Source organism: Microcebus murinus, chromosome 26 (assembly GCF_040939455.1).
Source record: "Microcebus murinus isolate Inina chromosome 26, M.murinus_Inina_mat1.0, whole genome shotgun sequence".
NCBI lineage: Eukaryota > Metazoa > Chordata > Mammalia > Primates > Cheirogaleidae > Microcebus > Microcebus murinus.
The window spans coordinates 19,806,646-19,834,515 of NC_134129.1; the positions used below are offsets into that span (position 1 = coordinate 19,806,646).

Sequence of the window (27,870 nt, forward strand, 5' to 3'; positions counted from 1 at the left end):
AACTCTTTGCTTCTAACCTTGCAAGAGGCCATGCACATGACAAAATAACCCCGGCTGGTCTGCTTTGCACAAGAGTGATGTGTGCTGAAAAACCTGTTCAAATTTCGCCATTATTGGGGCAGGGCTTAGGGGGCGATGCACGGTCCTGGGTGTGTAAGGAAAACCTAATTTCTTTAGTAATTACATTATTTTCTTTCTTCTCTTTGGAATTTTTCCTCATTATTTTTTTTTTGTCTAGAGAGATGCTTTGCAGTCCTGGTTCCATGTGTTAAGTGACTCTAGCACTCAATTCCACCCTCTTCTCATTGTGCTTGTGATAAAAAAGTTGTGTTTTCTTATCTAATTCCCCAAACAGCTAGGTGCTTTAAAATCACACATGCTCTAGAGATATGCTGTACAATTCAGTAGCCACTAGCCACATGTAGCCATTGAGCACATGAAATATGGCTAGTCTGAGGTGTGTTATAAGTGGTTTTTTTTTTTTTGTTTTTTTTTAGACAGAGTCTCATTCTGTTGCCCAGGCTAGAGTGAGTGTCGTGGCGTCAGCCTCGCTCACAGCAACCTCAGATTCCTGGGCTCAAGCGATCCTCCTGCCTCAGCCTCCTCCTGAGTAGCTGGGAATACAGGCATGCACCACCATGCCCGGCTGATTTTTTGTACATATATTTTTAGTTGGCCAATTAATTTCTTTCTATTTACAGTAGAGACGGGGTCTCGCTCTTGCTCAGACTGGTTTCGAACTCCTGACCTCGAGCAATCCGCCTGCCTCGGCCTCCCAGAGTGCTGGGATTACAGGCGTGAGCCACTGCGCCCAGCCTGATGTTATAAGTGTTAGGATGTGTTATAAGAGCAAAATATATACCACACTTCAAGACCTTGTATGGAAAAATATAAATTATGTCATTAGTACATTTTTATATTGCTTTCATGTTGAAATGATAATATTTTGGATATATTAGGCTAAATAAGCTGTATTATTAAAATAATTTCACCTATTTCATGGCTACTTTTTAAATGTGGCTATAAGAGATTTTTAAAATTAGATATGTGAGGCCGGGCGTGGTGGCTCACGCCTGTAATCCTAGCACTCTGGGAGGCTGCGGTGGGAGGATTGCTCAAGGTCAAGAGTTTGAAACCAGTCTGAGCAACAGTGAGACCCCATCTCTACCAAAAAAATAGAAAGAAATTAATAGGTCAACTAAAAATACATGGAAAAAAATTACCTAGGCATGGTGGCACAAGCCTGTAGTCCCAGCTACTCGGGAGGCTGAGGCAGGAGGATCGCTTGAGCCCAGGAGTTTGAGGTTGCTGTGAGCTAGGCTGAGGCCATGGCACTCTAGCCCGGGCAACAGAGTGAGTCTCTGTTAGATATGTGGTTCTATATTTTTATCAAACAGCACTGCTCTAAAAATTGCAAAGCCTCTGATACTGAAAAGTACTCAGGCTTTTTGCTTAAAATTACATGAGATATTTGAGAAGTTTGTATTTTTTTGTTGTTGTTGTTTGTTTGTTTGTTGGTAAAATTTTCAAATGCCTTAAAGAAGATAAACAGATATCAAGTAGTTTCCTGAAAATTAGAAGCACAGTTGGTTGGCTTTGGAGAAAAGAAAGCTAAAAGTGGTCATTAGACCACAAAAGAATGAATAAAGTTAAGAAAGAAAGAAAGAAGGAAAGAGGGAAAGAGGGAAGGAAGGAAGGAAGGAGGGAAGGAAGGAAGGAAGGAAGGAAGGAAGGAAGGAAGGAAGGAAGGAAGGAAGGAAGGAAGGAAGGGAAGGAAGGAAGGAAGGAAAGAAAGAAAGAAAGAAAGAAAGAAAGAAAGAAAGAAAGAAAGAAAGAAAGAAAGAAGGAAAGAGGGAAGGAAGGAAGGAAAGAAAGAAAGAAAGGGAAAGAAGGAAGGAAGGAAGGAAGAAAAGAAAGAAAGAGAAAGAAGGAAAGAGGGAAGGAAGGAAGGAAGGAAGGAAGGAAGGAAGGAAGGGAAGGAAGGAAGGAAGGAAGGAAGGAAGGAAGGAAGGAAGGAAGGAAAGAAAGAAAGAAAGAAGGAAAGAGGGAAGGAAGGAAGGAAAGAAAGAAAGAAAGGGAAAGAAGGAAGGAAGGAAGGAAGAAAAGAAAGAAAGAAAGAAAGAAAGAAGGAAAGAGGGAAGGAAGGAAGGAAGGAAGGAAGGAAGGAAGGAAAGAAAGAAAGAAAGAAAGAAAGAAAGAAAGAAAGAAAGAAAGAAAGAAAGAAAGAAAGGAAAAGAAAAGAACAGGATCATTAAATCAATGAAATCATAGATAGGATGGCAATGTGCGAAAGAGAGAGAGACAACAATGGATATAGATAGGGAAGGACATGGTGTGGGGGTGTTCACAATGGTCTGGCTGTGTGCACCCAGGGGTTGGTGGCAATTGGAAGGACAGCAGGCAGAATTACTCTCATCAGATACGTGTCCTTCTGAATCTTGGATCTCTCTAGCTACGATGTGCCTCTTTTCCCGTTCCCCAGAACAATGCTATGAAACAGATTTAATAAATACAGTGAAGTCCATTAGACTTGGATGGTCCCGTTCCAAAGCATCACTGAAGTGATGAGTCTGTGGTCTTTATCATTTCCACTGTGCCCAGGAAGAAACTGAGTATCAGAGGGGTTAAAGATATCTTGCTGAAACCACAAAGCTAGTAAGAAACAGAGTTAGATTTTTAACCCAGTTCTATCTGAGTCTAAACCTTATTTCTACCTTTTGTGTTCTCAAAGAAGATATAGTTTCTGGCTTTTACGTGATTCTCTGCCAAGGGAAGATAGACTTAATTTGATACCGTACATTATTTATGTCTTAAAATCTGGACTCGATATATCCTTTCTGCTCGCTGTGCTTTTAGAGACGAACCTTTTTGACTGTGTTGTTTTAAAATGTGCTGGGAATGAGAACTCTTCTACTGTAGCTCCTTGTCAGAGAAGTTTGGAAGAAGACTTCTACACAAAGACAAGAAGCCTCGTCTTTGTGTAGCCACAGAAATCTTAAAGGACTCACATGTGTGATCAGATTGTTCTAGAGGACATCAATGGTGTCTGGGGTTTACGGCAAAATGGTTCTGATTGCGGTATTTGGTGTTGATGGCTCTCATTTCACCAAATGGATTGCTACAACTGTGTGGCTGTCTCGTTCGTGCTTTTTCTTCTCCTTTAGATCTAGGTTTATTTTGATCAGACTCTTTTCTCACTTTGCCCGATTTTAATCGCAAAGGATGGGGTCTTGCTCATCTCTGCAATCTCGTTGTTTAGCCCAGCGCTCAGAATACAGGTGAGAGGTTGCCACCCATTCACGACATGGACACATTTCTCTGCAACGAACATTCAACACATTAGAAATGGGCTACCTCTTATGGGCTGGGCAGCACCACCCTGGGGACAGAATAGTATACACGGCTGCATGCCATTCTCATAATCTGTTGGGAGAAAGTCAGGCATCAGTGGGATAAATCTTGCCCATGCGTAAGCACAGAGTCTGGTGGGAGCACCTTAGGAGGGAACTTGATCAGATTGGGTAAATAAATGGAAAGATTTCCAGAGAAAGTGGTATTTAAACTTGAGACCTGGAGGAAAGAGGTAATCAGGAGGAAGGGATTAGAGATCTAATCGAAGAGGAAAGATATTCCTACCAGAAGGAAGGACAAGTAAAGACATTGTGGCCGGGCGCGGTGGCTCCTCCGCCTGTAATCCTAGCACTCTGGGAGGCCGAGACGGGCGGATCGTTTGAGTTCAGGAGTTCGAAACCAACCTGAGCAAGAGTGAGACCCCGTCTCTACTATAAATAGAAAGAAATTAATTGGCCAACTAATATATACAGAAAAAAATTAGCCGGGCATGGTGGCACATGCCTGTAGTCCCAGCTACTCGGGAGGCTGAGGCAGGAGGATCGCTGGAGCCCAGGAGATTGAGGTTGCTGTGAGCGAGGCTGATGCCATGGCACTCATTCTAGCCTGGGCAACAAAGCGAGACTCTGTCTCAAAAAAAAAAAAAAAAAAGACATTGTGGACCAACAATTTGTTCAATTTGGAGTTTGGTTGGAGGATATAGTTGGGAGAAGGGGGAAAGAATAGGAGGAGTATGAGGAGGGAAGAAGAGATCAAGAAAAAATGTTCAATCAACATCTGAAGAAATAATTTTAAATAAGCAACATAGCACACAATGCAATTCATTGTGAATTTCTAAGATGATTCATTCACAGTATACATTTTAGACCATTTAATCTTATAAACATATTTTATTTAATTAAAAGTTAAAAAAGGATTTCAACCAGATAATACTGGAGACCTCATATTCATGTACACCTATGCATATTTATTATATACCCGCTTCATTACAATTCTATGGTCTGTTCCATACTTATCATTAGGGATATTTACCTCATGATAAATGGGCTTCATTAGTAGTGGTTTGAGGCATTATTATTTATTCATCTATGAAGGTTATAAAGCTTCCATTAATTCACTTTTCTGGGAACTATTACTTTAAATCCAAAATGCTTTTTTATTCTTCAAATGAGATAGAAAATAGAGTATTTGTCCTATTATTTTAATGCTTGAATTTAGCTTTTAAATGAAGGCTGAAATGAATTCTACTTAATGTGATTAATCACTTTACAAATTTGGGGGAAGGCAGTAGGTTTGATTAAGAGAATTGCATGAAGAGGCATACTGCAAACTGTTTTAAGTCTTAGCCTTTTGGTAAATTTTATGTTCTCTCATTGGTCCATTAGGCTTTCTCTGCTTCATGTAATCAAACTTCAAAATTGGTATAGCATTGTCTGTGGATGTGGCTTATAACAGTCAATAAATTAAATATAGTTTGTCATGCTCCAAAAATAATGTATTAATTATTTATGAAAATTTGAGGTTACAAACACATCTCAAATTCAGCACTTTTTAAAAAAAATGATTCGAAGAGAAGGTATTGTAAATTGGTACTTAGGAGTTTAAAAAATATTAAAATATATTAACTGTTCACGGATAAAGTTCCTCTATAATATTGTCATGATAATTTTTGAAGCAAACTAGTTTGTGCCACAATATTCTCTTTCCACTTTTGCACCTCATAAATCAACGATTCTTTATGTTTCTGAACACAAGCTGGAGCAGAGATTTCCCATTTGCATTTCTATTCTCCTTCTTCACCACGAATAATGCTGATTTGGCAGACTGTACCTGTGCCTCCTACAAATGGAAATTAAGGTGAGCTTAAATTCGCATGATTTTCATTTGTGACCCGACTCTTGGGTTAGGAGACTAATAAAAAATAACCCACTTGCTTCATGGGGTTGAAAGGGAAATGGAGAGCTGAAGGAAGGGAATGATCAGGATGAGAAACAAGGAAAAATAGGAGCACATTTCCTCCCTGATCTCCATCCCTCCCTTTATAAACATTTATTAAGTGTCTACTACTATGAATCAAATTGTGTAAAGATGACAGAAGAAAATACTCAAGTCACATACAGCCCTTTATTCGTTTTTTTTTTTTGTTGTTGTTGTTTGTTTGTTTGGTTTTTTTGTGAAAGGAAATCAGATGTTAGAGTCTTGAGGGGTTGAGTGTTTCCGTAGGAATTGTACTGTAATCTTATACCGTTATGGTCAGAGAGGATACAAGGTATAATTTCTATTTTCTTGAATTTTTTTGAGATATGATTTGCGGCCTAGGATGTGATCAATTTTGGAGTAGGATCCATGGGCTTCTGAAAAGAATGTAAATTCAAGTTTGTTTGGATGGAATGCTCCATAGAGATCTGTCAGACCTTTTTGATCAAGGGCTTTATTCAGGTCCATTATTTGTTTGCTTATTTTCTGTTTGGAGGATCTACCCAGATCATTCAATGGGGTGTTGAAGTCCCCTGCTACTATGGTAGTGTTGTGTAACACGGTGTTTACATTAGACAAGGTTTGCTTTAAGTAATTGGGTGCTCCTGTATTGGGTGCATAGATATTAAGTGCATACTGGGTGCATAGATATTGGGTGCATAGATATTAAGAACTGTTAAATCTTCTTGTTGGATCTTCCCTTTCGCCATTATATAATGGCCATCTTGATCCTTTTTTTTACTTTTGCTATTTTAAAACTTATATTATCTGCACATAGTATAGCTACTCCAGCTTTCCTTTGACTCCCGTTGGACTGGGGGATAGTTTTCCATCCCTTGACCTTCAGCTGGCGGGCAACTCTGTGGGTTAGATGGGTCTCCTGTAGACAGCAGATGCTAGGCTTGTGCATTTTTTATCCAAAAACTTCTTCCACTCTCTGTAGTGCATGCAAGTTATAACATGCAATCATGAAATCTGACTGTTAACAGAGGGACTGGCATTTCGCCTTTCGCTTCCAAAAGTATAAAGCCACCACTACAAGAGCATCCTCCACCCGGGTCATCTTTTTGCAATCAGTGCCCGGGCCAGCGTTTGCAGCCCTTCCAGGTCAGGAGCCTGACCTCTTTGCTACAACCCAAACCTATTCTGCTTCCCTCCCGCCCAGAGTGCTCAAAAACTAGCTTTACTGGGCAGACAGGAAAGGGAGGTAAAATGGGAAGGCAGGCAGACAGGTAGGAAGGCGAGGACAGGCCCTGGGAGGGAGCAACGTGAGTCAATGGGAGATGCTGTCCTCCCCGCCGGCTTTCTGGGCTGCCCCGCCGGCCACTCGGCGCGGCCCGCCAAGCCCCGCCCCGGACCCACAGGCCCCGCCCCTCAGGCCCGCCCCCTAGCGTCGGGCCCCGCCCCCTAGCGTCGGACCCGGCCGGCCGCGGCGCCTGTCTCTTTAAGCGACAGCCGTGGCTCGGGTCCCAGGGCCCGGCTTGACGTCAGCGCCGCCTCCCGGGCGGCCGGGAGCAGTTAGCGACGCGGTCCGCGCTCCGGGTCCCCCGCGCGCCGGCAGGCTGCGGGGCGGCGCGTCGTCTGTGCTGCGGCGCCGCCTCCTGCCCTCCCCGCGCGGAGCCGGGCGCCAGCGCGCGAGTCTCCCTCACACTTCCCGCCGGCCGGCGCCCTCAGGAGCGTCCTCCCGCGCGCGCTCCTCCGATGGCGCTCGGCCGCCGCCGCCGCCGCCGCCCCGAGCCCTGAGCCGCCAGCCCGCCGGGCTGAGGGACCCGCCGCCGGTCGCCGGGTGCTGAGGGACGCGCCGGCCCGCCGGGGACTGAGGGACGCACCGCCGCCCAGCGGGGCTGAGAGAAGCGCCGCCGACCCGCCCGACTGAGGGACCCGCGCCGGCCGCCGGGTGCTGAGGGACGCGCCGGCCCGCCGAGTGCTGAGGGACGCTCCGCCGATCCGCCCCATTGAGGGGACCCGCGCCGGCCGCCGGGTGCTGAGGGACGCGCCGGCCCGCCGGGGACTGAGGGACGCACCGCCGCCCAGCGGGGCTGAGAGAAGCGCCGCCGACCCGCCCGACTGAGGGACCCGCGCCGGCCGCCGGGTGCTGAGGGACGCGCCACCCCGCCGAGTGCTGAGGGACGCGCTGGCCGCCGGGTGCTGAGGGACGCGCCGCCGATCCGCCCCATTGAGGGACCCGAGCCGGCCGCCGGGGACTGAGGGACGCGCCGGCCGCCGAGTGCTGAGGGACGCACCGCTGACCCGCCCGATTGAGGGACCCGCGCCGGCCGCCGAGTGCTGAGGGACGCGCCACCCTGCCGGGCTGAGGGACGCGCCGGCTGCTAAGTGCTGAGGGACGCGCCACCCCGCCGGGCTGAGGGACGCGCCGGCTGCTGAGTGCTGAGGGACGCGCCGGCTGCTGAGTGCTGAGGGACGCGCAGCCGACCTGCCGGATTGAGGGACACACGCCGTTCGCCAGGGACTGAGGGACGCGTCGTCCCGCCGATCGCCGAGGGACGCGCCGGCCGCCGAGTGCTGAGGGACCGGTCGCGGAGGGCTGAGGGACGCGCCGCCCCGCCTGGGACTGAGGGACGCGCCGCCCCGCCGAGTGCTGAGGGACGCGCCGGGCTGAGGGACCGGCCGCGGAGGACTGAGGGACGCGCCGCCCCGCCGAGGGTGCCGGGCGCGCGCTCCGGGGAGCCCGCGAAGTGCCGCTCTCTGGCCGCAGGGTCGCGGGCGTGCGGGCCATGGCCCTGAAGGACACTGGCGGCGGCGGCGGCGGCGGCGGCGCCATCCTGCCCATCAGCGACATGGTCTCCGCGTCGGGCGCGCCCGCCACCGCCGCCGCCACCGCCGCCGCCCCGCCGCCGCCGCCGCCGGCCGCCTTCCCCGAGGTGGTGGAGCTGAACGTGGGCGGCCAGGTGTACGTGACCCGGCACGCGACGCTGCTCAGCGTCCCGGGCAGCACGCTGGCCTGCATGTTCGCGCCGGCGGGCGGCGCGCGGGGCGGCGGCGGGCGGCGGGGCGAGCTGCCGCGGGACAGCCGCGCGCGCTTCTTCATCGACCGCGACGGCTTCCTCTTCAGGTACGTGCTGGACTTCCTGCGCGACCGGCGCCTGGCGCTGCCCGAGCGCTTCCCCGAGCGGGAGCGGCTGCTGCGCGAGGCCGAGTACTTCCAGCTGGCCGAGCTGGTGCAGCTGCTGGCGCCCGGGCCGGCGGCGGCGCCCGGCTCGCCGCGCGACGAGGGCTGCGCGAGCGACGCGGACGACAGCGGCTCGGGCGGCAGCGGCGACGCGGCCCCGGCGCGCGGCAGCGGCGGCGCCCCCGAGCGGCGCTCGGGCTTCCTCACGCTCGGCTACCGCGGCGGCTGCCCCGCGGCGCGCGACGGCGCGGCGGACGCGCGGTTCCGGCGCGTGGCGCGCATCCTGGTGTGCGGGCGCGTGGCGCTGGCGCAGGAGGTGTTCGGGGACGCGCTCAACGAGAGCCGCGACCCGGGCCGGCCGCCCGAGCGCTACACGTCGCGCTTCTACCTCAAGTTCACGCAGCTGGAGCGCGCCTTCGACCGCCTGGCGGAGGCGGGCTTCCACATGGCCGCCTGCACCTCGGCGGGCGCCGCCAGCGCCGGCAACGCCAGCAACGCCAGCGCCGCGCCCGGCCCGCCGCCCCGCGGCGAGGAGCGCGCCTGGAGCAGCTACACCGAGTACGTCTTCTTCCGTAAGTGCCGCCCCGCGCCCAGGCCCCGAGTCCCCCGAGTCCCCGCCTGTCCCCGCCCGAGTCCCCCGAGTCCCCCGGGGCCCGCGGGTTCCAGCCGGGCGGGGGGGCCAGGTGGGGTGTCCCTGGTGGAGGGTGTCCAGGTGGGGTGTCCCTGGTGGAGGGTGTCCAGGTGGGGTGTCCCAGATAGGGGATGTCCCGGGCAGGATGTCCAGGTGGGGGTGTCCCTGGTGGGGTGTCCCGGGAGGGGTGTCCTGGGCGGGGTGTCCAGGTGGGGGTGTCCCGGGTAGGGGGTGTCCCGGGCGGGTGTCCAGGTGGGGTGTCCCGGGTAGGGGGTGTCCCGGGCGGGTGTCCAGGTGGGGTGTCCCGGGTAGGGGGTGTCCCGGGCGGGTGTCCAGGTGGGGTGTCCCGGGTAGGGGATGTCCTGGGCGGGGTGTCCCGGGCCCGGTGTCCAGGTGGGGTGTCCCGGGCGGGCTGTGTCCCGGGCCCGGTGTCCAGGTGGGGTGTCCCGGGCGGGCTGTGTCCCGGGCGGGGTGTCCATATGGGGTGTCCTGGGTGGGGGGTGTCCCGGGCGGGTGTCCAGGTGGGGTGTCCCGGGCGGGTGTGTCCCAGGTGGGGGGTCCAGACGGGGTGTCCCAGGCGGGGAGTGTCCCGGGTGGGGGGTCCAGATGGGGTGTCTCGGGTGGGATGTCCACTGGGGTGTCCTGGGTAGGGAGTGTCCGGGGTGGGTGTCCAGGTGGGGTGTCCTGGGAGGGGTGTCCAGGTGGGATGTCCCGGGAGGGGTGTCCAGGTGGGGTGTCCCGGGCGGGGTGTCCAGGTGGGGTGTCCTGGGAGGGGTGTCCAGGTGGGGTGTCCCGGGAGGGGTGTCCAGGTGGGGTGTCCCGGGAGGGGTGTCCAGGTGGGGTGTCCCGGGAGGGGTGTCCAGGTGGGATGTCCCGGGCGGGGTGTCCAGGTGGGGTGTCCCGGGAGGGGTGTCCAGGTGGGGTGTCCCGGGAGGGGTGTCCAGGTGGGGTGTTCCGGGCGGGCTGTGTCCCGGGCGGGGGGGTCCAAATGGGGTGTCCCAGGCGGGGGGTGTCCCGGGAGGGAGGTGTGCCGGGTGGGGAGTCCAGCTGGGGTGTCTCGGACAGGGTGTCCACTGAGGTGTCCCGGGCGGGGGGTCCCGGGCGGGGACTGGAGTGACAAGCAGGAGCGGCTGTCCCTGCGGGCCATTTTTGCGCGGGAGGACTCGGGGTGACGGTCTCGTCGCTTCCGAGTCCCCCTGCGCCGCCTTTCTGGCGCTGGGGGAGCCCGTTCCTGCGCGGCGGGGCCTCCTGGACAGACTGGGTCGGCCTAGCCCCTCCTCGCCCCGCCTGCGTGTCCCCGTGGGTCGCGCGGGACCCGGGAGGGGACTGGAGCGCGCGGCGGTGCGCGGTCCGCCCCGTCTCTAACGTCCTGGGACCCGGGGCGGCAGCGCACGTGGCTCTCGCTGACGTCCTTGCAGAGGACCGCGCGCACTGAGGTGTCACCTGCTGTCGGTGCGCGTGGGGCGCGGGAGCGCCCGGTTACCGGGGCGACGGGAAAGGGCGGGTGGCGCCGCAGCCAGAGCTCGTCTGGGCGGGGGCGCGGGAACGGCCACCCGGAGTCCCGATTGTCCCCCGGTTGTGTTTGGGACCGGGGAGGTGGAAGGAGCTAGAAAGTTGGGATGTCCAAGTGAGTGCTGCTCTCTGATCCGGAGAGGGCGCGCTGCGTGCGTGCGTGCGTGCGTGTGTGTGTGTGTGTGTGTGTGTGTGTGTGTCTGCATGTGCGAGATTGTGTTTCCTTCCAGCGCACGTGTGTGTGTGTGTGCATGTGCGAGATTGTGTTTCCTTCCAGCGCACGTGTGTGTGTGTGTGCATGTGCGAGATTGTGTTTCCTTCCTGCGCACGTGCGTGCGCGTGTGTGCGAGATTGTGTTTCCTTTTTGCGCACGTGTGTGCGCGCGTGCACGTGTGTTTCCCACCTCCAGTGCGAAAGGGGGCTGAGTCCACTCCCCGGGGTGCAGGAATGCACCGGTTTTCTGCAGTGAGACAACGAGGGACAGGAGGTGGGGCAGCATTTGGGACCACGCTGTTCCTGCTGCGCTCCGGGGAGCCGCGCGTGGGAACGGCGCCCACGGCCTCGCGGAACCTGCACTGGGCGTGGGCGCGGTGGGCGTGCGGCGCACGGGTCGGTTCTGTTGATAAAGCGAGGAAGCGATTTGGACAAATGAGAAGCCGGCTGGGGTGGCTGCGGGAGGATGATTTTGCAGACGTTTGTCTTTTGGCCACAGAGGCTTTGAAACTTGCCTGCAGCCTGAGAGAGTAGCATTGAAAGCCTGTGACGGCAATAGCTTTAAGTGCATTTATTTATTCAGTGACCACAACCGAACACTTTTCTACACTGTATTTTGACTGGAGAGCGGGAAGGAGCCGGTCTGTGCACAGGTGCAAACTGATGGCTCCGTGTTTGCATGTCCTGGAGGCAGGGTGACAAAACCCAGCACGCCGGTCCTTAGAGTTAGACTGTCTTTTTAAATAGTGCTCTATTTCTTGAGAAAATCATTCAGACAGAAAAGCAATTGAAGTGTCCACCGAAGTGGTGGATATAAACCTATTGCCTTAATTATGTAGAAGTATTACTTGGTTCACAGTAAAACCGTTGATGGTCAGAAAAGCCACCTGAGGGAAGATAATATTTTATTGCTTATATAAAATTGGCCTATCTTCAGTATATGTTAAGTGCTTTAAATATTTTAGCATCATTCTTTAACATGTTATCCACTGTCATCGTGACCTTTATCAATAACTTTTTAGATTTTAAACACTTAAGTCATTCAGCACAGGCTTCCAAGCATTTCAGAAGATGAGTTAAAACGAAACTTTGCCTTTCTTGTGGTTGGTAATTTTTGTTGAAGATGTGTAAGCATGAGTGTTCTGCAGAGTTAAGTTTCTAAAATTCTGGAAATCTTTCAGAGTTTTGGTTTCTCTTTTTCCCCTAGAAAGTTGTAGACTTGAATATGGTCATTATTTTGATTATAAGGAAATAATACAGGTTATATCTAAATTAGGAAAAAAATTCCTCAATATATTTAAGTTGGAAACTTGGCCAACTTAACTAATAAGATAATTTGAGAGATATTTGAAATTCAGGACCTGCTCATATCTGGACTTAGAAGAAGTGTTAAATATTCATATTATGCATAACCACTTGCAGAGTACTCTCATTACTGATGACCTCTGAAATTCATTCATAAAAGTCTCAATTTAAGAGAGCAACTCACAACTTTCTTCATTGATTATCCTAACTTTGGGGGAAAATGCACAATTCCAGATTAAATATTATTCTTTTGAAGTGGTAATCTAGCGATCGATCAAACAAATATAGTTGTCATTTAAATTTTGGATGTAAAATTTATCTTACATGCTAGTATACATATATTTATTTTATTATTTAGTACAGCTTACATGATATTTTCACCAGTTATTTTGAATGTGATTCCTTTTAATATTTGGTGAATGAAAATACACTGTAAGTTTTTTGTATTTCCATCCTATTGAGTTCAGTTAAGAACAGAATGTAATTATTTGGCAAGTCCCTAAAAAGATTATCCATGTTATTCGTAAAAGCAAAATTATTGGGTGACCTTTTTTACCTACTTATGTGTTAGGTGAGAAAACTTAATATCTTTAATTTTCCCTTTTGACACAATTCTTTCAACAAACATTTATTGTTTGACATATTTATTTAGTGTATAACATGTAGGAGTCATATTACTACCTTTTAAAATTCATGTTACATGTGAACTTAGTAGTTTGAAGCAGCAGCAGAATTGTAGCGTATGCACTTGAGCCTCAATTTTAATGTTCTCCACCACTCCTGAGTTTCTGCTATAGAAGGGAAGAAAGTGGCAAATGGTTCGGTAATCTCAGACACTACTATTTTCCAGGTGTGATCTTGGCTAAATTATTTACTTGGGTCTGCATCTTAGTTTCCTCACCTGTTTAACAGGAGTTATCATAGTACCAACTTTGTAGGATTTGAGATACATGTACAGTGTTTAGGCCAGTGTCTGACTCACAATAAAAAGTTAACAAATGTTAGCTGTTACTGTTGTAAGTAATATGTTACGGACTTTATTATTCTTGTCAACATTAAGTTTTAATTTTGTGTTAATGTAAATATAGCTAATTTAATTATAAAGTGAATTAGGAAGTTATTTTGCAATTAAACAATACCATACTACGAGAAGTTTGAAACTAACAACTCAATGACTAATTTCTTTCCTGGAACTTGAATTTTTCAGGTCAAGTCACCTAAGCTTGCCAGTCATACTTCAGTTGGTTTTTCTGAATTGGCTCCAGCAGAAATCCTTTTTGATTCAGGGCCAAGAAGTGTTTTAGCACTACCAATTGAAACTCTGGCAGTATTTTCTGATAAATACCAAGCTAGATTCATATCTCCTAAGTGCTTATATCCAAGTCATTGATTGGGTTCTTATGCTCAAGGACATACACAAACTATTAAACATTTAATGTCAGGTTCATTTGGCTACATGGACACAGATCTATTCTCAGTTTTAACTCATTATTTATGAAGTTTTTTTAGTACACTGCAATATATACTAGTACTCTCAAATTCTATATTACTGTTCTAATACTGAAGATGGATTATCCTTTCTTGGGGAAAACAGAGTGATTTATTGTGCTTTCTGTTTTGGAGGGATGTTTGGTAAGTATAGTTGTGGATGCCTTTAGCAATATATAGGAGACAAAAGGCATTTTATGTTGGCAATGTATTGCTTAGAGAATAGTTATATGATTGCTTAGAGAATAGTTATGTGATCATTCATATTTAACCTATAGTTAAAACTAGTATTATAGATTTATTTCTTATAATCAGAGAGTTGACAGAAAAGACAGCGCTGATTTATTGCTTTTCTTATACTGCTTCAGCTTTTGAACTCCATATATGATTAAGCAGTTTGTGTGTGAAAGTACATCTTTTTCTGGGTTATATTCGATATTCTTTAAGTTTGATATATCCTTTTATGCTGTTTGATGTAGGAGAGTGCCAGATATAGGAATTAATGCCATTACTGAACTGGGCTGTGAAATCAAATTTGTCTTAATGGATTTCATATCTACTCTTTCAAATTCATTCTGACTCATTTCACTGTGTGGGGTTGAAGAAAGCTAGTTGAGTTGGAAACATCCAAATAGCTACTCTGTCTCAGTCTTGTGTTAGCATGTTTGCTACATTAAGAGCTTTGTAAGACAAATCTTTAAAAAGTCATTCTGTTTAGGTGCAAAGCTTTAAAATTGTATCTTTTTTCAGTTTAAAAATACTTGTTTGATCACCAAGCACTATTTTATGGAAATTAATCTTGTTAATCATATTTTTAAAGTTGATTCTTTTCCTCCTGATTTTCTAGTTATTTTTACAATTATAATGTAAATTTTACAGTTAACACATGGTTGAATGTCTTTTGAATTAGCAGGAATAAGCAAAAGGAACAGATCACTTTTTAAAAGATCAAGATTTTGATTTCATGCAGGTAGTTCCGGTAATAAATAGCAGACAGAGTGACAAGAACTTTGGAGTGCGGCAAGTTTGGAGGCTACTCTGTGGCATTGGCTTCCGTTTAAAGGCACTGAACTTTTATGTCTGGCATAGTCTTGTCTTTAAACTGATCTTTTCTTTATGGCGCTTTGGCTTTAACTTTCCATGCCACCCTTTTGCAGCTTTGTGTGGGTCAGTCTTCATGAAGATAATGAAGCTGAAAAACTGAATGGCTACAAGGCTTATTTGGCAAGATTCTTTTTCTTTTATAGCTTGGGATGTTAGAACTCACAATTTTTGTGTGAGTGTGTGTGTGTGTGTGTGTGTGTGTGTGAGAGAGAGAGAGCAAGTATGAAAAAATCCTCATTGGAAAAAAAGGAAATGATATGTATGAAATTAGTCTCCAATTTCAAATTATTGTCTATTCTATCATGGTAAGTTATTAGCTAGCATTATTTAAAATTGTGAAAATGATTGCCTCGTTGTCATTTAAAAGTTGCTCTTTTTATATTTAATAATTTTATTTAATGTATATTTCTTAATGTACTTATACTTAATGTATATTTCAACATTGCTAAGAGAGTAAGTTTCAAATGTTCTCACCACAAAACAAAAATGGATAAAAATAGCAAGATTTTCACTGTGAAAGTAATACATGTAATTTTAAGGGCATTTATAATAGAAAAGTAAAATTTTAAAAATCACCACTGGTAACTATCTACATTTAATTACAGATATAATTTTTAAAGCCATCTTTGAATTAACTTTGGGGTATTTGAATGATCTGTTAGCACTTAACAGCCAGAAGTCTGCAAGACATGCTGGTAGCTTCTCTAATTGAGTGCATTCTTTTAGTAGTGAGAGGCTACAACACTAGAGGTTTTGCGAGGACTTGCCTAAAGAGTAGAATGGCTTTAGTTACAGGATTCCAAAGTCATTCCAATAAGTGAGTTAAATACTTTATATGTTGTAAGTGTAGTGGGCAACCTCCAGCTGCTGGCTTGAATATAGGTGCCTTGCGTCCATTATTTATACGCTTCTCATCATTAGTTTCTATTAATCATACACATTCTTAATTAGTTTCTGACTACTATACAGATTTAGTTGTAGTTTGCATTTTCAAAAATACAAATGTATGAAGTATTCTTTGCTAAGTTTGTATCATATGTAAGTTTATTCCCAGATCCGTTGGCTTTTTAGTGTTTCCCTGTTATTATTAATATTAGCCATGTAATGCTGAGAGAAACTTTGCAGTGGAATCTTTGACACTCTCTGTGGTTGGCCAGTACACTTGGATGGGTCCCTCACTGCATTGTTCATACTGCGTTCATGTTGATCTTCCACACTAGCTTGCTTTTTCCTTGAGAATTGTGTTGTCAGCTCCTCAGTGCAGAGGCTAAGGCCATATTAATAACTTAATAAATGTTTATTTTGTGTATGAAAGTACAAATCAAAGAATGAACTAGAGATGTAGGAGTTTCCGTTGGGTGGTTATAGAATTTGAGATTTAGTTTCTCTTTAGTTTAAAATACACTTATTGAGCAACTACGAGGCTACAGCGAAACGTACAGAAAGACATATGGGCAAGATGTACAAACACCAGTAAGAGACCTTGTGTTTAAGGTGATCACAATAAACTTTATGTAGTTGTGAATTATGTTATAGAGGGGTTATTTCGCATGTTAGCAAAAGGCAGGAGTAATTACATGAGAAGTTGTTACATAGGATCCTATACAGAATGAAAATAAGTAAAATGTTAACTGAAATGTTGGACAGATTAAAATGATGTTATAAATGAAGTTGTCAGATTCGTAAACACACACACAGAGACACACATTTCTTTTTATATTTAAATTGTTGGTGGAATAGAAATCGTAAGGGATCAAAAATGAACTGATTTCATTTCTTTAGTGTGCTGAAGATGTTGGGCAAATGCTCCATGCGCCAACTTACCTGCAATCACAATGTTGTGTACTTGCCTTTAAAAAGATCTTCGAATGTGGAGTGATTGTTGCCTCTAGACATGTCCAGGCCTTATTGTGGTGTAATTGAATTCAAGAAATACCTGGTTATACTGATAGGTATTTGCAAAGGTGAGGCTCCAATTAACTCTATATTGCAGACTTGACTGTGTATTCAAGACACATTTTAAAATGTGCTTAACATGTATTAATGTTTTGTGATCAGTATTACAGTATCAATTTTATTTATATTTATTAAGTATGTGTCAAGGTAGTTAATGAAAATAAACCAATTTTTCTGGCAATCACAGCAACAGCTTTATGATTTCTAATAGGATGCTTATTAGTTGAGTGCTTTTTCAACATTAAACTTTGTTAAATGTTTGTTCAGCAGTTAACTTATGTTATTGTTTCTACCATATAGTAACCATTCTCCTATTAAAACCTACTTTTTTAGGGAAAAAAGGAAGTTAAATGTAACAGAGGAATATAATGAAGAAATATGTATTGTTGACTTTATATCATCAGATTAGTGAGTGATTTAGCCATTCAGTTGTGTTTTACTTTATTTCAGAAGTTACAATAACAAAGACCTTGAGCATAGGATTCATAATATATTGCTCTTTCTCATCACTTTGCATAATCCAGTATGCTTTCTAATTGCTGGTACAAGTAGAACAGGGAGAGCAGTATTGTGATTAGGAAGAGGAAATGCCAGAATCTCTTGGCTCCCACTCTTAAGAAGCAAATCCTTGTACATAGTGAATGGTTTAATACTTTCCAGTCAGATTCCCTGAAAAATTCTGGCTCTGGCTCTAGCTTTGAGATCTTGGGAAAATAAATTGCTCTCCCTGCTGATGGGAAAGTGAGGGAAACAATAGTACTCACTTTAAAGGTTTTTTTATAAGGATTAAATGAAGTAATCCATACAAAACACTTACAATACTATCAGGCACAAATTAAAAGCTCAATAAGTGTTAGCTGTTGCAATTTATTAATTTAAAGGCCTCAAAATACAGAGTCAATCTTGTTTTTCTGTTTTATTAATTCTTTGTACCAGATTTCTTCTCTTTTTCTTTTTGAGGAAATTGAAAGCAAAGCCTATTCAAACCTGCTCTGAAAAGATCCTGTTACCATTAGTAATTTTTACTTTTCTAAATTATTGACCTGCTAAGTATAAAATACATTGTAACATATTATTAAACTAAGTTTATTCTAGTTAGTTTTTCATTTCTTAGAGGGGATAAATGTATTCTTCCTGGTCTAGTGCTGGTCACTGGTCAATTTTGACACAAAAAGAATACTCATAGTCAATGGAAATTGTCTTATACTATGGGGTGTATTTAGGCAAAATACCCCTTCATCATATTCTTTATTTATATTTTTGATGAGGGGTTTTAGCTTTGATTTTCAGCAGTTTTATGCACGAGAACAAATTGTTGCAGAGCCAGGTGGGTTCAAATATTGCTCAGAGTTTGGGCATTTGGCCAAAATTCCAGGCTAGAGTTTGGATTCTAATACATATATGCACAATTTTAGGAAAACTGTGTTAGCTGTCAACTCCATCAGTTCCTATTGAAAAACTGCTCTGACAAATTTTTGAATATAAATTTTCTAGTTGCTAAAAGTCCAGGGATTTGAAGAAAGTAGAGAGATCTGAGGCAGATGCTGGCAGCCACTCAGAAGTAATTCTCCAAAATTCTGACCTCCTTTCTTCTGGTTGGTGAGTCTGCATCTAGCATGTCTCTTTGCAGGTGGAGGATTAAGGATTCAGGTATATAATTCCAAAATGACTTCTGCTTTTGATAAGGAAAGTTGCTACATTGGCAACTTTATAATGAGTAGTAGGAGGAAGCAGGCATGGTGGTTGTGAATTATTAGTGTCGTCTATATGGTGGTTTTTAGGATGAATCCTTCTAATATTGATCCACATTCATTTATTTTTTACTTTTTATTTATTTATTTTTTTGAGACATGGTCTTGCACTATTGCTCAGACTGGACTGCATAACACAATCATGGCTGACTGCAGCCTGCAACTCCAGGGCTCATGCAGTCCTCCTGGCTCAGCCTCCCAAGTAGCCTACAGGTGTTCACCAACACACCTGGCTAATTTTAATGTTATTTTTTGTAGAGACATGGTCTCACTATGTTGCCCAGTCTAGTCTTGAACTCCTGGCCTCAAGTTATCCTCCTGCCTTGGCCTCCCAAAGTGCTGAGATTACAGACATGAGCCATCATACCTGGCCTTGATCATACTTTAGAATAAAAAAGAAAGATATTTGGAGTCCTTGGGCTTAACCTTTATCAGTAGGTAGATTTGTTTTAATTTGTGCTACTTTACTGTACTTCAGTTATTCATGTAGAAAATGGTATAAGTTGATCTTCTTTTTCATCTTATCTCCATGGAATGCCATAAGGAGTATGTGCCAAGTAATCTATGCTGAATAAAAATTGAATATTTTTTCTTTTTTTAGTGTGTCAGACTGTCATTTCTTAAAAGGAACATGTTGAGTATGTTGCTATTAATAAAATAACTTTTTATGTTCCATCTCATTTAATAATTTTTAGAAATAATTCTGAAATATATAAACTACCAAACCAAGGGAACTGTAGTTTAATTTTAAGCTACCGAATCGTTCTTCTTATTTAGTTAATTTATATTTATTCATGCATTCATTAACTGATCTAATACACTAAGCAGTCTGTCAGATGCTAAAGATATGGGAGTAAGCAATAGTGAACACATTCCATGACTTTCATGACCAGGACCATGAAGTATATAGATTTGAAGGTTGTGTGCACTGCTTGACTTTAGATTGCACATGGCCGGCGAATGGCACAAGTGTTAATATATGTACAATATGCAAATTATGAGGCTCTGTGTGATGGCCAGGCTCATGGCTAAAGACTGACTATATCTCCTACTAACTTTGACCACAAGAGTCTAGGCATATTTTAGGGGAGTATGAATATGACTCTGTAGCCACTATTGGCAATTAAAAACATTGCCCTCCTAACTGTGATTAAGTAGTGACCAATTTACATTAGAAATGAGACACTTTTATTGACATTGACCTTTTGCTGAAAATCGCCTATTTAGAGAAAAATGCAGTCTCTTAAACATTATAATATTTTTAGTCTCTGTATTATACCACACTTTCTGAGAAATTTTACTATTTGCAGAAATTCAGAATCTGTTCAAGAGTGCACATTTGGCCATATTCCTTATAGATGCTGCCTATTCCCCATGAATAAATCCTGAAGGCAAATTCAAATGAAGACTTCTCCTGGTTACCTTTGACAAGTGTTCTATATTTAAGAGTAAATTAGAATTTGAAATGGTTTTGAAATATTCCTTTTCATTTCAATCAAGTGGACCTGTGATGAGCTGATTTAGCGTGCTTCATAGACAGTGGTTAAAAGATACATAATCATGTATAAAGGAAGATAGGGACCTTGTTAACAATGGTTAATGTCACTGGTAAACCAAGCCAAGAATAAATATGGTAGGAAACCCAGCATTACAGCTGTTGTAGCATACTGTAATCATTTGCTTTTCTTCTGCTGGACTGATGTGTTTCTAAAGCATGCAAGATCCATTACGATACTTCAGTTTTTACTTTCTGCATTGTTTAGATTGTGGCATGTTTAGATTGTGGAATAAACTTAGTTCTTTCAAGATGTCCATTTTTATAGCTGCCACTATCAAGCCATATTTATCATAATTATCAATATCATTTGGTATTTAGCATTCATACTGTGAAGCTCAGTAATGTCCAATATTTGGTTAACCTAAAAAAGGGGAAAAAAAGATTTATCTCACAGGTTTAGTACAATTGCCAGAGTCTAGGGACTAATGGCTATATTTTTTGTTAAATTGTATGCAGTATGTTACTGGTTGAATTACATTCTCTCAAAAGATATATTGAAGCCCTAACCATGTACCTGAGCCCACCCCTGTACCTGAGAATAGGACCTTATTTGGAAAGAATGCCTTTACAGAGGTGACCAAGTTAAAATGAGGTCGTTAGAGTGGGCCCTAATCCTATATGACCGCTGTCCTTGTGGAAAGAGGAATGTGTACACAGGGATAGAAATTGACATGCACATACAGGCAGAGCACCTTGTGAACATGAGAGCAGAGATAGAACTGATGTTTCCGCAAACCAGGGAACACTGAAAATTGCCAGCAATCCACTAGAATCTAAGAGAGAAGGGTGGAACAGATTTCCCTCATGGTTCTCAGGAGGAGCTAAGCCTGCTCACACCTTGATCTCAGACTCAGCCTTCAGAACTGTGAGGTGATAAATTTCCATTGTTTAAACCTGCGGTCCCCAACCGCCTGGGCCATCATGGAACCCTGCGGCGCATCACCATCGAAGCTCCACACCCACCCTCCGGCCCGTCCCTTGGAAAAACTGTCTTCCATGAAATTTAGGAACCAGGTGCACAGCAGGAGGTGAGCAGTGGGTGGGAGGCAAAGCTTCATCTGTATTTACAGTCGCTGCCCATTGCTCACATCACCCCTGAACCTCCTCCCACTCCTGTACGTGGAAAAATTGTCTTCCATGAGGCGGGTCCCTGGTGCCAGAAAGCTTGGGGACTGCTGGCTTCAGCCACCCAGCTTGTGGCACTTTATGATTGTAACTCTAGTAAAACCACTGTGATAGTTTCAAACTCCTTGTCTTGTGAAAAATCTGGGAAAAGCTTGAGAAGGCAATGGTTTTCAAGTGCCCCGTTGTTTTCAGAGGTCTTAGTTACAGACGATAGACTCCTCCTCCACTCTAGCTAACTTAAGCTGGAAAGAATTTGTTAAGTGCTGTAGATTGCTCATAGCTTGGTTGGGAGGGCTGAGCTTCCAGGAATCATTCCCAACCATATCCCAGAATAAGGCTCTGCCAAGGGACATGCTGCTTTGCAAGGATCTGGGCACTCAGAATCAGGAAGCTGCCATGCCGCCCCTGCAGGATTTTAGCCACCCCACCTGTGCCGCGATCCGTGCCCAGTCAAAATAAGATCATCGGCTCACTTCCTGATCCTCTCGTGCCTCAGTTCACAAGAGTGTTTGTGGAGCCTGCATCGCATCTGGTACCCAGTCCACAAGAGAGTCTAGGAAAAGTAGCTTTAAAAATAAAACAGTAGCAGCAAATCCTCATGGCACATTATTACCATTTGTTCAAACTATTTAATTTACACCACTCAGCCTCCATAGGTAACCATTCTGACATATAAATATTTAACGTGAATCTTCACTCCAGTTCTTGGACAATGAGGATTCTGTTTTTGTCTTGCTTATATTTCTGATTTACATATGTTACCTCTCTTCATTAATCACTTTCTTTTTAAGATCAATTCATTTCCATGTGCCCACATCTAAGCCAGCTGATTGTTTCTAAGGGCTGCATGTTACTTCCTGGTGTGTATGTTATGGAACTGACCTCATCCCCCCAGATCTGTATTGAGCTTGCCTTCAACCTGATCATGGCCAAGTCCACTGTGGACCTGTGTGAGAATTCTTTAAAAGGTACATCTAGGAGGGGAATTGCTGGAGCTACTGGGTATGCATATATGTCACCTGAATTAAGTGCTGTCAGATTGCTCTGCAAGTGGGTGCACCATTCACACTCCTAGCAGCAGTGCACGAGGATTCTGTCATCCCCACCTCCCTGCTAACGCTTTGCAAAATCTCCAGTTTTCTAGCTGTTGCAAAAGTAGGGGAAATGTGGTATTTCATTGTTGTTTTAAATTTCATCTTTCTAATGATGGAACACGTAATTTTTAAAAGCTCTCCGGTATTGGAAAGGTTTTCAGTGAGCTGGTCAAGAGGATGCATTCGTTTACCTCTTTGGCCGCCTTCTTCGCCTATGAAAATTCCAGCCACAGCAATAGCATCAGCAATACGTGCTCCTGCATAACACGATGAAACTGCCCTTCATGCAAATGCATATTTACTAACCTTCCCCTAAAAGGGAGGCCCCAGGTCTCATCCTCCGTCTTTGGGCCACGTACAATACACTGTATGAGGTCTGAATATGATTCCTTGTGGAATAGTCACCTGTGATTTGCGTATATATCACCCGTCCCATATGTATTCAATAAACAAAATCAAATAGGAGCAGGATGACTTCAATAAAGCTTTGCTTTCTAGAATGGGAAAATGGTAAATTCACAGCAGCCATAAGTTTATATAGCAAAGCCTCATGTGCAGACATAGCGAAAGACTCCCTTTTTTACTGGCCCATAGAATACATTTCTTGCTAAACTTATGTGGCAGCACCTGATTCTGCTACTGAGTAAAATTCCCTTGCCTGTTGTCTGTCCTTCCTAGTTCCTGTCTTTGCTTTCCGGGAGATTCTTTCCTGTTAATTGTTCCCCTGTCAATTCTTTCCTGTTAAATGTCCACTTTTGGAGGGACTTTGGGCAGTAGTAAGTACACTCTCCCTGCTCCTGCACAAATACACAGCTTACTTTACAACTTGTAGGTTCAGGGGCTCTTTGAGTTGCTTTAAGGAATAAGTAGCCTAAGGCAATTCATATGGTCAGTCTTGCAGTTTCTTTGATAAAAAAATTCCTTCAAAATCATTGTGCACTTCTGGTCAGTTTCATGAGTGAATTAAGGTCAACCAAAGTCTTGTGTAATCTAATTTTTAGGATTGAAGACTCTTCATTTTATGGCCTCTGTGAATCACTCATTCTCCCCTCTCTTAAATTAATGGTTTCAGAGGAAGGTGCCAGCTTTGTCAGCAGGGCAGTGGCCTTTGTGTGAAAGAGCACCAGTCATACCTTCTGCTAAGGCTGCAGTTTTGTAGTCACCACTTAGATTTTTGTTGTTGTCATTGCTTATTTTTTTTTTTAAAAAAATTTATATTATGAAAATCTTAAATATAATGAAAAGAAAAGCTCATTCAAAGAAAACAGAACTCCCACATATTCATCTCCTAGATTCAATAAAAATCAAAACATTACTTCATCTCTGTTTTTTTTTATTTTTTGCAAGCCCAAAATACTATGTTATTTCACTCCTATATTTTAATATCTTAAAAAGTGAGTATTTTCCTGTATAATCACTATCCCATTATCAACTCATATGATTATAAACTATGTTCCAGATATTGACAAGACAAACAATTGCTTGGCAATATCTGAGATGTAAACCATAATCATACTTCCAAGATTATCTCAAAATATTTTTATAGTTGTTTCTTTTTAAAGTCAGGACTATAGATTTTATTTTTTTGTCTCTTTTCTCTTAATATAGGATGGTCCCTCCTCTTTGTCTCTCACTCTCTCTATCTCTTTACATGAAACACCATCAGTTTGTTCACAGAAATAAGCATTTGTAAACCTGGTTAATGTTCCATGTTCTGGATATGACTGCTTGCTATCTTATGGTATCATTAAATTGTTCCTTTGTCCCTGTATTCTGTAAATGGACATTAACTCAATCTTGACTAGATTCAAATTCTTTTTTTTTGGCAAGACTATTGATAGGTATTCTTCGTACTCCATTTTGCACACAGTGGCAGATTGTCCTATTTTTAATGATACTTAATCTGTTGATGTGACTGGTGCCAGTCTGATCCCTCCATTATAAGCTCCCACCAAGTGTTTATATTATAGTCTTATCATTGACAACAATTGCCTGATTGAAACATTAAATTAGGGGCTGTAACACTCTGACTTTCTAATGTTATCATGTTTTCCACATTTCTTATTAAATAACTGGAATTTTGTAATGCAGAATTTTCTCTGAAGAATTACTTATACTGTACATAGAGGAAAAGCGGGGAAAATGCATACTTCTTTCTTATTTATTGCCATTTTTTTTCACAGTGGGAGGACAGCTTATCACCTACAGAAGCCCATCTCAATGGAATCAGGAAATTTAGTTTTTAGCCATCTAGCCTCTTCATGCTAGTATACAGCAGGCCCATTCACTGTGTCCTGTACACCCTGTGCCTCATCTGAATTTGGGAAGAACATCTGAGAGACTACAATTTTTATTAAAATCCTTACAACTGCATTCATATTCATCCATGTTTCTGCAAAGACATCTTTGCATTACTCTCCTTATGGCATTTCTGTATATGCTAATGTGTGTATACCAGAAATGAGACTGGTGATTTTAATCTTATCGTTTCCAGTGCTGCTTATTTGCAAGTTATCAATGATGAAAAGTATAGGAAGTAGAATCTCAGTTTGGATAATAAAAAACACCGGGAGAATGTTTATATTGTGAAAGCATGTAATTTCAAAATAGGCATATTAGAGTCTAGAATAAATGAATAGCTGCTAAATTGTTAGACAGTCACAGTTGTAGTTATATAAAGTGTATAAGCATTCTGACAAGGATTAGAAAACATCAGAGGATCTTGGTTTACCTGTTGCAAATTTTGCCACTTTCTAGTTACTGAGTTCAAGAAAATCACTTAAATACCACGAGATTATTTCCCCATCTCCCATTTGAAGAATGATCTGAGCATAAAATAGATGACACTTGTTAGGTGTGTTTAGCATCCCTTTTTTTAAAAAAACATATAAATTGCTTTGAAGTATTAATAAAATACAAGGAAAGATGGGGCTAAGGGGCTATCCCATTCTCCATAATTTAGGCAAGATTACAAGCAGAAAGGTTCAGCCTCAGCTACTTCCCAGGTGAACAGCTTTTGCCTGGCATGGAATTATGAGTTTAAGTCACTGAATGCAAGATATAGGGCAGATAGAGAAAAATTACAGACGATAATAATGCCCGTACATTGTAATAAATAATCCCACAAAAGCCCATGAATGACAGCAATTACTGGGTGACTTTAAACTACCCAGAGAAGTTCCCTGCTAAGCCTAAACCGGATGTTTTGGCCAATCAGGACAAGGGGGATAATTTCTCGCTGGATCTGCCCTCCCTTCCCTGTGGAGAGAAGCCTGTCTGACACTCAGTGCTGTTTCTTGACTGAAGCAGTGAAGGATGGTATGTATACTAGGTAGGTTTTTAAAATGAAATTTAAAACTGGTGATTTTTTTTTCAGTTAGAGTGGGTGATTTCTTTTTTTATTCGGTTTACTCTCCATGCTCAGTAAAGATTCACACTGTGTCTGGCACCAAGTTGTCACTTAGCAAATGTTTATTGATTTAAGTAGGGAAGCTGTGTGGTGGTTGAGTGGAAGCATCTTAGGTTGCTAGGTTTAAGGAGGAGGAAGGCTCTGGAGCATACCAGGGCTACATCCACGCCCTAATCCTTCTAGTTAATAACTGTGTGACTCCGACTAAGTCATTTATTTTCTCCGATCTTTGGTTTCCCGTTTGTAAAATTATTGGAAATAATAGTACATATTCCAGAGGGTTGCTCTGAAGATTAAATGATGTGATGCATCTAAAGGACTTGGCACAACACCTTATTCAAATCTAAAGGTCACTAAAGTTAACTATTTTACTTCTTATTTATAGAGTAATGATGAAGCAGGAGGAAGTAACTGCCTGAACTGAATGGAGTGTTCAGGGAAGGCGTCAGAGAAAAGGTGACATTGCAAATTGTTGACAGAACTGTGGGCCTTCATGTGAGAGAGTTTGGGAGATTGGCTAGCTCATGCAAAAAATGGCATGCACAGGGAATAGTTTGATTTGGCTGGAAATCAGGGAATGTGTTGGAAGAAAAATCTGGAAATGTAGGCAGAAGAAAGATGATGCAGCACATTAGATTTCAGGCAAAGGATTTCAAACCAGGAAGTGAGATGATCGGATAAGCATATTCAAAAAGCAACGATGGCAGCCTAGTGACACATAAAGTTGGGGAGACTAAATTTGTTTGGCTAGGTGGTGGGTATTGGAAGGGTGCAGAGTAGAGATGACTCAGTGTGTACTAGTGGAGAGAGGCAGGGAGGGATGGATTCTAGTGCTCTATCGATGGCATAATCAAATGAATTTTGGGAGGAGGAATTAAAGCACCTGGCAGCTGGCCTGCGATCCATTCATTTCCTTTACCAGGGTACATGCTAGGGAAAAAGAAAAAGAAGTAGGTGGTCTGGACTTATCTCCTTGTTAAATAGCTGGGCAAGCAAAAGATGAATAATATTTCTAGGACAAAGAGACCTTGTCTAGTGAAGGCCTTTTTCAGGTGACCCAGGCCACGGGATGACTTTCAGTGAGTAAGTGCAGAATCTGTGAGGCATGGCTCACTGGAGGATATCATTAAACTATTCGTTTTTCTGAGTGGATAAAATTTAGAAGCTTTTAAACTAATACACTTCCATCTGTGTGTGTAGCCCCACAAAAACTCGTTTGAATTCCAGCTCAGTCATTCTGGGCCAGAGAATAAATGCCCCGTGTACAGCAGAAGGGACTGGGGAGACAAGTGGGGTGTCCCAGACCTCTCTTTGTTTCATCTACGCCTCTGTTCTTGAAGTCATCAGTGAAACTTGATACTCCGGCCTCTGATTCATGGGAGTCTCATTCAGTCGACTGACCCTATGTCTTAGGTCAAGTTTTGTGACCTTCCACATGCGGAGAGGACTGAGAAAGAGATACAGAGAGCGGCTCCAGAGCCAGTGGAGTCGGTATCCTAGAGAGTTTATACTGGATGAGGGAGGCCCTGCCTCCATCCCTAAGGAGAAGAGCATAAGGTCAGTTTAGACCTGTTACATTTTGGGTGCCCGTATGAGTTTCAGGTGGAAATGTGGTCCATACGCAGGTGCTGAAGGTTGGACAAATGATCCGTGAGTTTGGAGCAGAAGAGAACTGTGCCGAGGCTGTTGGAAAGAGTAGGGAGATAAGGAGGGGCTTGGAAATGATATTGAGAAAGTCCAGTCAGACATGAGAAGTATCAGAAGAGAGGGGTTATTCGCGGAAGCCGTGGGAAAAATGAGTTTTAAGCACAAAGAAGTATATATTTAATGGTGTAAATGCTACAGAGAGTTGGCTGTAGATTAAGACTGAAAATATCAACTAGCTTTGCAGATGGGGAGCTTATTAGTGATTTTAGGGACAACTAAAGAAAATTATACATTTGTAGCAGTAACAAATTGCATCCCTGGGTGTCATCTCTGGTGTGGGTACAGAGGTAGAGAGAGTAGATAATGGGATTGATCCCATTTGTGGATTCTGTGCGTGGGTGTTATGAAGAACAGATCAGAGCTAGTTAAGGATGTGGATAAAAGAGTGATTGTTGCGAACAGTTGCTTTTTCCAGGATGGGCAAAGAAATCAATGCAACTGTGATAATCTAAGGTTCTTATAGTACCTTAAGTAACCACCTGGGATATTGGTAAAAATTGAGTATTTGTTCCCTCCTGAATTCAAATCTCTGTGAAATGGTGCTTGATAATGTTCCTTA

At 44.1% G+C, this 27,870-nt stretch overlaps 1 protein-coding gene across 1 annotated transcript in view; it reads left to right on the forward strand.

Moving 5' to 3' along the window:
• The first annotated feature begins 8,063 nt into the window (after positions 1 to 8,063).
• KCTD8 (potassium channel tetramerization domain containing 8) overlaps positions 8,064 to 27,870 on the forward strand; it is a 185,144-nt gene continuing 165,337 nt past the window's right edge. Inside the window, exon 1 of the mRNA XM_075997831.1 lies at positions 8,064 to 9,030. Within this exon, the coding sequence (XP_075853946.1) occupies positions 8,064 to 9,030 (967 nt within the window). The remainder of the gene's footprint in view (positions 9,031 to 27,870) is intronic.